This window comes from Pelophylax lessonae, assembly GCF_965119305.1.
Source record: "Pelophylax lessonae genome assembly, chromosome: 13".
Taxonomy (NCBI): Eukaryota; Metazoa; Chordata; class Amphibia; order Anura; family Ranidae; genus Pelophylax; species Pelophylax lessonae.
This window is the reverse complement of record NC_138780.1, coordinates 19,726,153-19,738,951: the sequence shown is the minus strand read 5'-3', so window position 1 is coordinate 19,738,951 and position 12,799 is coordinate 19,726,153. Positions and strand designations below refer to the sequence as shown.

Below are 12,799 nucleotides of genomic sequence, written 5' to 3'. Positions count from 1 at the left end.
TCAACATTGGGTTTAATTAAAAATGTCACTCCTTCCTCTCTAAGCTTGTTGGACAAACAATGTGTTCATAATATATACAGTATATATACATATATTTACTGTATACAGTATATATGGTATTTTGGAGTTAATATCTAATAATATTGGATCATTTACACTAAGCATCCAGTACTCATGTTCTAAAGGCTCCACTAAGCCCAGGTAGATTTCCGAATCACAATAGTAACAAAATTCAACTAATCCAAAATAAATTATAACAAATCCCCCCAACCTCCCCCTGCTGGCCAGGTCAGGAACCCGGGTTCAGCCGGTAAATAGAGAGTATCTGGAGCAGGGCTTCAGCTTGGAACAATGGCGGCTGGTGCTCAAAATTTTTGAGGGGGGCGCAAAAAGAAGAATGTAATAGGTATTGCTTCGCGGCAAAAAACGCGGTAAAAAATTGCGTGACTTTGAGGTCATGGTACAGGCATGGCACAGGTGATGGTATAGGCATGGCACAGGTGATGGTACAGGCATATCACAGGTCATGGTACAGGAGATGGTATAGGCATGGCACAGGTCATGGTAAGGACATAGCACAGGTCATGGCACAGATGATGGCACAGGCATGGCACAGGTCATGGTATAGGCATGGCACAGGTCATGGTACAGGCATGGCACAGGTCATGGCACAGGTCATGGCACAGGCATGGCACAGGTCATGGTACAGGCATGGCACAGGTCATGGTAAGGGCATGGCACAGGTCATGGTAAGAGCATGGCACAGGTTATGGTAAGGGCATGGCACAAGTCATGGTAAGGGCATGGCACAGGTCATGGCACAGGCATGTCACAGATGATGGTATAGGCATGTCACAGGTCATGGCACAGACATGTCACAGGTGATGGTATAGGCATGTCACAGGTCATGGTAAGGGCATGTCACAGGTCATGGTAAGAGCATGGCACAGGTCATGGTAAGGGCATGGCACAGGTCATGGTAAGGGCATGGCACAGGTGATGGTATGGGCATGTCACAGGTCATGGCACAGGTCATGGTACAGGCATGGCACAGGTCATGGTACGGGCATGGCACAGGTCATGGTAAGGGCATGGCACAAGTCATGGTAAGGGCATGGCACAGGTCATGGCACAGGTATGTCACAGGTGATGGTATAGGCATGTTACAGGTCATGGCACAGGCATGTCAAAGGTGATGGTATAGGCATGTCACAGGTCATGGTAAGGGCATGGCACAGGTCATGGTAAGAGCATGGCACAGTTAATGGTAAGGGCATGGCACAGGTGATGGTATGGGCATGTCACAGGTCATGGCACAAGCATGGCACAGGCATGTCACAGGTCATGGTAAAGGCATGGCACAGGTCATGGTACATGCATGTCACAGGTGATGGTATAGGCATGTCACAGGTCATGGTAAGGGCATGTCACAGGTCATGACACAGGTCATGGTACAGGCATGTCACAGGTGATGGAACAGGCATGTCACAGGTGATGGTATAGGCATGTCACAGGTCATGGTAAGAGCATGGCACAGGTCATGGTAAGGGCATGGCACAGGTGATGGTATGGGCATGTCACAGGTCATGGCACAGGTCATGGCACAAGCATGGCACAGGCATGTCACAGGTCATGGTAAAGGCATGGTACAGGTCATGGTACATGCATGTCACAGGTGATGGTATAAGCATGTCACAGGTCATGGTAAGGGCATGTCACAGGTCATGACACAGGTCATGGTACAGGCATGTCACAGGTGATGGCACAGGCATGTCACAAGTGATGGTATAGGCATGTCACAGGTCATGGTACATGCATGTCACAGGTGATGGTATAGGCATGTCACAGGTCATGGTACAGGCATGGCACAGGTCATGGTAAGGGCATGGCACAGGTCATGGTATGGGCATGTCACAGGTCATGGCACAGGTCATGGCACAGGCATGGCACAGGTCATGGTAAGGGCATGGCACAGATCATGGTACATGCATGTCAGAGGTGATGGTATAGGCATGTCACAGGTCATGGTAAGGGCATGTCACAGGTCATGGCACAGGTCATGGTACAGGCATGTCACAGGTCATGGCACAGGTCAGGACACAGGCATGGCACAGGCATGGCACAGTTCATGGTGCAGGCATGGCACAGGTCATGGTAAGGGCATGTCACAGGTCATGGTAAGGGCATGGCACAGGTCATGACACAGGCATGTCACAGGTGATGGTATAGGCATGTCACAGGTCATGGTACATGCATGTCACAGGTCATGGTAAGGGCATGGCACAGGTGATGGCAAGGGCATGGCACAGGTGATGGTATGGGCATGTCACAGGTCATGGCACAGGTCATGACACAGGCATGGCACAGGCATTGTGCAAGTCATGGTACAGACATGGCACAGGTGATGGTAAGGGCATGGCACAGGTGATGGTAAGGGCATGGCACAGGTCATGGCACAGGTCATGGCACAGGCATGGCACAAGTCATGGTAAGGGCATGTCACAGGTCATGGTAAGGGCATGGCACAGGTCATGGTAAGGGCATGGCACAGGCATGTCCCAGGTGATGGTACAGGCATGTCACAGGTGATGGTATAGGCATGTCACAGGTCATGGTAAGGGCATGTCACAGGTCATGGTAAGGGCATGTCACAGGTCATGGTAAGGGCATGTCACAGGTCATGGCACAGTCACAGGTCATGGCACAGTCACAGGTCATGGTACAGGCATGTCACAGGTCAGGTCTTGTCACAGTCACAGGTCATGTCACAGTCACAGGTCATGGTACAGGCATGTCACAGGTCATGTCACAGTCACAGGTCATGTCACAGTCACAGGTCATGGTACAGGCATGTCACAGGTCAGATCTTGTCACAGTCACAGGTCATGTCACAGTCACAGGTCATGGTACAGGCATGTCACAGGTCAGGTCATGTAACAGTCACAGGTCATGTCACAGTCACAGGTCATAGTACAGGCATGTCAGAGGTCAGGTCATGTCACAGTCACAGGTCATGGTACAGGCATGTCACAGGTCAGGTCATGTCACAGTCACAGGTCATGTCACAGTCACAGGTCATGTCACAGTCACAGGTCATGTCATCGCACTGCAATCACTTACCTGCTCTCCTGGGCTGCCTACGAGACGTCCACGCTCCTCTCCTCAAGTCCTCTTCCTTCTTCTTCTGACGGCGGTGGGATTCGGGAACCGGTCCGGCGGGAAAGGGGACGTCCACGGTGCGCTGCTCCTCTCCTTCTTTCTTCTTTGGCGGCGGCGGGCAGGCAACACTGGTCCGGCGGGAAGGAGATCGGGCAGTGACGGAGCGTGACTGACACACACACCGGCACCGCCCCAATTATGGGGTCAGGATGTCCTGAATGATGATTGGTCCAGGCTGGAGACTGGACCAATCACAGTCAGGACATCACAAAAGTGGGGAGTGTCGTAGCACAGTGCTCTGCACCCAGGTGACCCCCCAGAAGGCAGCCATTCGGCTCCTCTGCCGGGTGGAACCCCCCCCCCCCCCCCCCCCCCATAGCCACCACTAAGCCCGGCGACCGTGGTGGGTGGGCTAAAAAAAAATGTTCTAATCTTTTTTTTTTCTTTTTTTTATCTTTTTTGGGGGGGGGGGGGGGGGGGTTAGCGCCCCGGCGCCCCCTATACACAGGCCGGCACTGGCTTGGAATGGTGGTCAGGAGGAGGATTGGGAGAGTGGGAGGGGGGTGAGGGAAATTGGGAGGGGGCCGAATCACTGCACCATGGGGTGGGGGGTCAGCCTGTCAGTGCTCAGACCATACACCGCACAATGCATCAAATTGGTCTGCATGGCTGTCGTCCCAGATGGAAGCCTCTTCTAAAGATGAGGCACAAGAAAGCCCACAAACAGTTTGCTGAAAACAAGCAGACTAAGGACATGGATTACTGGAAACATGTCCTGAGCTCTGATGAGACCCGCAGGCCGAACGTTGCTAGTCTGCCCCTGGTTTGTAATCAGATAATTTTAATTTACTGATTAGCATTTTGAAAGCTACAAATCTAAATCCACTCAGCAGGATTTACCTGTATAGGAAATAGTGGTATCAGCACTGTATGTCTTATTGATAATAGTCAGGAGTTGTTTGGAACATCTGTAGGTGGCTGTCAGGTCTGTATAGTTTACAGGCAGTAGATTATAGTTGGTGTTGGATTTCCGAAGTGTCTGATTGCTGCTGTAGAATATTGTCTGCATTACCATCCGTCCAGGTGGACTGTAACATTGGAGAGATATGTTGTCACCTTCATATACATTGAATGGAGCCTGGAGGATGACCGGATCTGAAACATAACATGAGATCTGTTATATCTGAGGAAGTTATGACTCTCCATTGATGGAAACATATCATTTTGTGTTGGGAGTAGGGATGATCAAACTTTTCAAAAGTTCGGTTCCGTCAGAACATCCGAACTTCCCAAAAGTTCGGCCCGGATTTCAGAACCCCATTGAAATCAATGGGACCCGAACTTCGGTAATCAAAAAACACCATTTTGAAGCCCTAAAACCCAATAAATGCCCCTAAAAAGTGCCTAGGGTTCTGGGTCATACCCCAGGGACTATTAACCACTTAAGCCCCGGAGGATTTGGCTGCTAAAGGACCAGGGGTTTTTTTGCGATTTTTTACTGCGTGAATTTATAGGACAATTGCGCGGTCGTGCGACGCTGTACCTAAACGAATTTGACGTCCTTTTTTTCCCACAAACAGAGCTTTCTTTTGGTGGTATTTGATCACCTGTGCGATTTTTTGATCACGCGCTATAAACAAAAAAAGAGCGTAAATTTTGCAAAAATAACAATATTTTTCACATTTTTTTATATGAAATTCCCCAAAAAAAAAAGTAAAAATCAAAATTTTTTAACTTTTTTCGGCCAATTTGTTTTATGCTACCTATGTTTGGTAAAAAAAATCGCAAAAAGCGTATTTTGATTGGTTTGCGCAAAAGTTATCGCGTTTACTAACAAAGGGAAAGATTTTTGTCATTTTTGGTGTTTTTTTTTTTAACGCGTAATGGCGGCGATCTGCGATTTTTTTTTCGGTACTGCGACATTGCGGCGGACAGATCGGACCCTTAACTGACATTTTTGACACTTTTGGGGGTACCAGTGACATTACTGCAGTAATCAGTGCTATACATATGCACTGTTACTGCAAAAATGACACTGGCAGGGAAGGGGTTAACTTTATTGGACAGGGAGGGGTTAAGTGTGTCCTAGGGGCATGATTCTAACTGTGTAGGGACATTCCTATTGGTGTAAAAGCAAAGATCAACCGTTCTACATAGTAGAACGGACAGATCTTCACTTTTACACAGGGAGAACTGACAGGCAGCTTGTTTACACAAGCTGCTCTGTCTTTCTCCCTTCACAGGAGCGATCGCAGTGTGACTGGCGGACATCGAGTCCGCCGGTCACACGCACTGACTTGTCTGTGAACGAGCCGCGGCGGGCGCGCGCCCGCCCGCGATAGGCTCGCAAGTCAGTGACAGGCGAGTGACGTACCGATACGTCACTCTGCCTGGCCGGGGCTGACCGCCGCAGTATATAGTCGTGCGGCGGTCGGCAACCGGTTAATCACATAAAAAAAAGTTCTTAAAAATTTTCATTTTTGATAGAGAGCCAATTATTGGAAAAATTAAAAAAAATAAAAAAATAAAAAAAATTAAAAAATTTCTTTGGATTTAGTATCTGGGGTGTCTAAAAAGTGTACCTGTGAAGTTTCAACTCTGTAGCATGTCCAGAACCATAAAAAAAAAAGATTGTTTGTATTTTGCCACTTATAGAACAGGTTAGTGGCTTCTCGCTTTTCACACCTTGCCGGTTTAATAGCAGGCGTTTTTATGGGCATTTTTTGGGTTCTTTGGAGGCAGGAAAAACATCTGAACTTGTGTATAGTGGTATATATACACACATACTTATATGTATTTTACACTTAGACAGATATAGGTGTTATAGGAGTGTAACCATATTAGTGTAAATGATTTCATTAGCGCAAGCATATATTTCTGCTACTATCACACCTATATATGTCTAGGTGTGTATATACATATAAGTATGTGTGTATATATACCCGTATACACAAGTTCAGATGTTTTGCCTGCCTCCAAAAACCCCCAAAAAAATGCCTGCAACAACACACCTGGGCGTTTTTTTTTTTTTTGGCGCTAGCGTTTTTTTGGGCATTTTTTTGGGTTCTTTGGAGGCAGGCAAAACATCTGAACTTGTGTATACGGGTGTATATACACACATACTTATATGTATATACACACCCAGACATATATAGGTGTGATAGGAGTGTAACTATATGGGTGTTAATTATTTCATTAGCGCAAGTAGTTTTTTCTGCTCCTTTCACACCTATATATGTGCAGGTGTATATATACAGACATGGGTGTGTATATATACCCCCTATACACATGTTCAGATGTGCTCAAAAAATCACTATAGACGCCTGCAGCCAAAAAGCAAGCTGACAGGGGCGAAGCCATATTACTGCAGCGAAAGTGACTTGAGAGAAACTAGCTTTTCTCTATAGCGGTCACCCTGATATGGAAGGGTTTGGTCACCCTGCCATAGCAGTCACTGTCAGTTCACCCTACACTACATTACGGTCACCCTGACACTTCACACTTTCCCTACAGAAACTAAATTTTTGAAGCTAACTAAAGTGTAAAATAGCACCCTAACTACACTAGATATCCCTTTTCTCACACTAATAATTGCTAAATGACACTTTTAAAGTAAAATTAACAGAACTGCTTCCACTCTCTTCCATGTCCTGTATAACAATGCTAGGAATTTGGCGGGGGCTATCTTATATACTGGGGGGCATATTCACTAATGATTGGCCTAGGGACCCCCTAGTCACTCCAATCACATTCCTAGCATTCTCCTGCCCCCTCAATTGGCTTTTGCTAATGGTTCTGGTCCAATCACTGGCTTTTAAAGCCCATTTCCTGAACCATTGCATTTTGGTCGGTTCTGGTTGCCGAATTCCGAACTTTTTGGGCAAAAAGTTCTAAATTCGGCCGAACCTCGAACACCCAATGTTCGGGCCGAACCGATAGTCGACCCGAACCATTCGATCATCCCTAGTTGGGAGAAACTACAACTTCCATTAGACTGGATGCACCTGTCAAGGCAATAATGACATTAGTGTATGATCTCCAATGTACCAAATTGGAAAATATAATACAATGTTGTGTAATAATAGATTTGTTATTTAAATGTTTTATTTAGATATTATACTTTATATTAGTAATATTGAAAATTAACTTTTCATATGAACAACTTTTAATACCTCAGTACTGCAAATGATGAGAGCACACAGCAGGATCTTCATTGGTTGTTGCTGCTGTAGTATTGACAAACCCAGTCCTAGCAATGGGCAAGGGTGGACTGTGGATAGTGAGCCCTCGTGGTGCTAGGGCTTGGAGCCAGCAGAGTAAAGTTCCCAGAAGCCCAGAGTTGAAGTGATCTACTTTGAGCTCCATGTTCCAGGAGACCAGGGCAGAGCTGGGCTGTGTGTTAGAGAGCTGCAGAGACTACGTGATATATTGCTGCTGTGAGAAGGCCAGAAGGTGATGGGGGGAGGGTACAGATGTAGAATTAGCCAGTTGAATGCAAGATTCAGAGGGCACAAATGGGGACATTAGCGATAGGGTGTTCAGAGCTCCTAAACCCAGGGTGGGTATGGGGAAAAATAACAAGAGCAGCCTAATAGGTCAAAATTACGAGGTTTGTATACCAATGCCAGAAGCCTGGCCAACAAGATGGGAGAGCTGGAGCTACTGATGTTTGAGGAGGACTTAGATTTTGTGGGGATAACTGAGACTTGGTTCAACAGCTCTCATGATTGGATGGCGACCATTCAGGGATAGAGAAGGTAAAAAAGGGGGAGGGGTATGTCTGTACATTAAGAACAGTGTACAGGCAGGGCCGGTGGTAGACTATTTTACGCCCTAGGCAAGACCAGCTACGTGCACCCCCCCACCCCAAAAAAAATAAATAAAAAGGGAAAGGGTAAAAAACTCCTCTATGTAATACCCAGTGATCCTGATCTGATGCTTCCTCCATGTTATGCTGTCATACCCAGTGACCCCCATATTCCTTCATGTCCTTATGTCCCTCTATGTCACACCCAGGGACCTTGATGTTTTTTCATGTCACATCCTGGGACCCCAATATCCTTCAATGTCATGCTGTCATACCCAGTGACCCCAATGTTTCTCTATGTCACACCAGGGGCCCCTGATGTTCCTCCATGTCATACTCGGAGAGACCCTGATGTTTTTACATGTCACACCTGGGGACATCAATCCCCCATGGCACACAAAGGGACCCCAATTTCTCAGGGCACACATGGTGACCCCGAACCCCTGTTACACCCAGTGACCCCTATCCCCCATGTCACACCTGGTGACTCCGATTCACCATGGCAAACCTGGTGACCCCGATTCCCTTTCACACCAGGGATCCTCCATGTCACACCCCGGGACCCCGATCCCCTGTTCTGGGGACACCCACTGGGCAGTATGAAGAGAGTGGTCCGCACTCTGCCCTCCTTCACCGTGATTCCTTTTCCCAGGACGCTCCTCTCCTGGACCACAGCGCTCACCACGGCTCAAACCGACTCGTGGTGGATGGAGAAGCAGCAGTCAGTGCCAAGCTCCGGCTCAGGTTCAGCTCTCCTCCGCTCCCTGCTTAATATTGACCCAGGGATGTGAACGGCTGCGCACCAGCTCAGTGCAGAGTATCACTTCCTGCTCGGGGTTTAGGCCACTCAGCTCCAGCCAAAGAGTATCACCATGCAGGCAGCACACCGGTGGGCTCCCTTCCTGCCTATTGGGGCCCCCCCAAACAGCGGTGGAAAGCCAAGGCCAGGTAGTTCTGCCACTGCCCCAGACACCTATCATCTTCCTCTGTCCCTTCTTCCTCGCCCACTGCCGCCTCTCCCCTCAGCTCACAAGGATCATTAGTGATGGAGATAGAGTGCCGACTCATGGCTGAGCCCCTAGGTGGCAATGCACCTAAGGCGGCTCCCTAGTTTGCCTAGTGGAAGCACCGGCCCTGTGTACAGGTAAATAGGAGGGATGATATTAATAATGGAGCTATGGACGAGGCAGAATCCCTATGGGTTCAACTTAAAAGGGAAGGCACTATGGAGTAGGTAATATTGGGCGTATTAAAGGCCCCCCAACCAGAGGGAGGAGGGGGAGGCGGACCTCCTTTTACAGATAGGATTGGCAGCAAGGATGGGTAATGTCATTATAATGGGGGACTTTAATTATCAAGATATACTGTAGACTGGGAAGAAGGGACCGCACACTCAGCCAAGGCTCGGCAGTTCCTAAATGTTCTGCAGGACAATTTTATGGGTCAGATGCTGAACGCACCGACAAGAAACAATGCGGTACTTGACCTAATGATTACCAACAATACAGACCTGATCATGGATATAGAAATATGGGGAATATGAAGTACCCCTGTCCTCTCACTACCAGGGCCCCCTGTACCTGACACCGTCACCTGTTTCCTCTGCCAGCTGTCCGCTACTCTTTCTTTACAACTTTACACAATACCATAAACATTGACTTTAGTGTTCGATTACATACACCTAACCACAAGTACTCCAGGAGGTTGACATGGCTTGATCTTCTTCACCACATGAAATTACACTGGATTCAATTTGGCTGTGCTGGTATTGGCTACGCTGTCCCTTGTTGTGCTGAGAATTATTGGTGCATAAGTGAGTGATGCTGCCCATACCTCAAAGTATACTAGCTAAAATCAACAAAGTCCACAATGAGTGGGCACCCTAAGAACCCATTGAGGGAGGTTGTGACCCGAGGAAGAGCTTACATGGTAACACAGGTCAACACTATACTGTACTATATACTGTACATATGCCCTCCACAAGTGGAAGTGACACACATGCAGATGAAACGTCTCAAAATGACTTGACCTCTGTATGCACCAACCATTTTTCATGAAATTGTTTTACTGTGTTTTTCTGCCCCCTTCAACATCCTCCTGGGGTTACTAAACCACTCCCTCCCGCCATCACTTCCTTTTTTTTGGAACAAGAGTGCATGTTATTTGTGGTCATGTGCACTGCTCTATTCACACTACAAATCACATAGTCCATACAGGATCTCTGGAGTAAGCAAGAGAGAGTGATTACATTACTACATACAGTGTAGGACCATGTAGAAATAATGCAGTCATTAATGTAGTCATTCTCTAAGGACTTTCTCTAAATTTCTCTAAGAAATTTGGAGATCTGAAGGAGGTTGAGAGCAATAGAAGGGACTTTTTTGAGCTAAGAACACAAACTTGAATAGAATACATTTTTAAACCATAGTTTACTGTCACTTTAAAGTGTTTTTTTATTATTCTTTTCACTGTTACTGTCCACCAAGGAGGTCTACCAAGGGGATTTGGCTGATTTTCACCTTGGGATTACAAATACTCTCTTCCTGGGAGTAAGCACTTGCACAAATAATCCAACCAGCAGACTCTGTACTATTGATCAGTGGTTAGGTAAAATAACTTCTGCAGGAGCAAGGCTGCATTGCAGGAATACTGTTGATGGTACAATTATTTGCATAGAGTTGGGCAATTATATGACCGCTGATTGCTTAGTTCTTAGGGTGACCACGTGTCCCGGATTGCAACACCCCCCACCCCCCCGGCCGATTTGATGCCCCTAAAAAAGGCTGCCACATTGCCGCTTTACTTACTGACACTACTTTTCCTGGCCGGGAATGTCTGGAGAGGCACAATCCTCACCCCCTGCTTGTGATTGGAGAAATCATAAATACTGCCTCTTGTGTCCAGGCAGTTTAGAACCAGCGTTGGAACAACTAAAACAGGGCTCAGCCGGCCAGGACAAGTACTGTCAGTGAATAAAGTGGCAAAGTGGCGGCCTTTTTTGGGGGTGTGATCAGTGACTCTGGGTAGAGTGTGCACTTGCATAAGCTGATTTTTTTGGAAGGTGTAGTGTCCCTGAATGGCAGTTTGGAAATTTGGTCACTCTATTAGTTTTCACTCTGCTCTGAGCAGAGAGTGGTGGCTGTCAGTCTCTGCTCTTCCCCTCCAGTGCTCATTTGAGTGCCGGGCCAGGGAGGAGATGGGAGCAACTGGCTGTGGCTCTCAGTTGTGCACTGAGAGGCTGAGTCAGCTGCAGATCAGGCATCTGGGTGGACCCCAACATTATGGTCAGGATCCTTCCTGAGCCTGGAGCGGCCTTGTGATGGCAATTCACGTTGAGATTTAGCCTGCTGTTGGCTGATTCTGGGTCACAGTAGAGAACAAGTAAGTGCATTCCTGTTACCCAACAGAGAAGTACGACCAAAAACATTTTTGACCATACTCCTCTTTTAATACAAACTATTGTAAAAGTTACAGGTGTGATGGTGTCATTTGGATCCAGCTACAGGGTGGGTCATTACTGGTGTAGGGCGGGAAGAGCCAAATAATCACGCGGCTCCGCTACGAACTTCAAAATGTACTTCAGATGTGATTCTTGACAAGTATGAGATCATAGTTGCCAACATTTGAAAAAAATTTCCAGGGACACTTTGCAGCACAGCTATCAATTACGTACCACACCCACTTCCCTGAAGCTCCGCCCACTCTACATAATTCATCTCCACCTACTTATCATCAGATTATAGGGTCTACTCAATAAAGGAAAATTAAATTGAATAGGGAATTTTAAACTTGAGGCCAAAGTAGCTGAGTTGGAATACGTAATTCTCCCATTCAGCTGCACTACTTCTGCCTAAAGTTCAAAATTCTCATCACAATTCCCTGCAATTCTAAAGTATCAAATGTGCTCAGGTGTGACCATACAAAAAATGGAATATGTGAATATAAATAAAGTGCAAAGTGTAAATAAGTAAGTGCAAAGTGTAAATAAGTACATTCCCTGGACAATGTAAATTACCCGGGACAGGCTCCTATTTGCCGGGACTGTTCCGGCAAAAACGGGACAGTTGGCAAGTATGTGAGTTAGGCCTCCTTGTCAGTTTAAATAGTTACTAGACAACATAGAATAAGTGTGTAGGGGAGATAACTGCGCTAACCTCTGATGGTAGGGGGTTGGTCAGCCCCAATACTATTTATATTGTGCAAATGTGCTATGTGCAAAAATTATATAAATATAGCGACAATATAGTGATATACTTATCTATATGGGTGTAGGGATACCACCCATAAAGTGCATATCGTGCTAGAAATAAACTTAGAAAAATACAAATATTATAAATATACAAATATTGTGCATGATAATATACTTATTATCTTAAGAATTAATGTGAAGATTTCAATATTATTCAATAAAAATCAATGATATTCAATAAAAAGGTGTACCCATCAATCTGTATTAATATTAATAACCATAATATTTAAGAAACCTTATTGCAATAAATTATAATACGTGCAAAAATAAATTTATAGAAGAAACCAGAGGTGTTGCTCCACTGGTTTATGTAAAGTTCATATTATAGTGCTGGAAAGAAGAAAGTGCAATGGTGCAAAAAAGTCCTTTCAGTGAAAAAATCGTACTGATGTAGTAGTGGTGTGACCCTCCACTTCACCTCGGGTGCTGAATGGTAAGATGGCTCACTTACCAGATGCCGTGGATTACTGTTGGCGTACGCCAGCAAGAATCAATCTGCGCTTGGTCTCTTATACTCCAGGTTCCTGTAGATATGCAAGGATCCTCTAAATATAGCTTGTAGCTCAGGGTATAAAAGAAAGAGG

General features: G+C 46.2%; 1 protein-coding gene across 1 annotated transcript in view; it reads right to left on the bottom strand.

Moving 5' to 3' along the window:
- Window positions 1-12,799, bottom strand: part of LOC309569108 (uncharacterized protein) — a gene marked incomplete at both ends in the record, with an annotated part of 152,652 nt that overhangs the window by 128,558 nt on the left and 11,295 nt on the right. Inside the window, one exon of the mRNA XM_082274872.1 lies at window positions 4,060-4,314. Within this exon, the coding sequence (XP_082130998.1) occupies window positions 4,060-4,314 (255 nt within the window). The remainder of the gene's footprint in view (window positions 1-4,059; window positions 4,315-12,799) is intronic.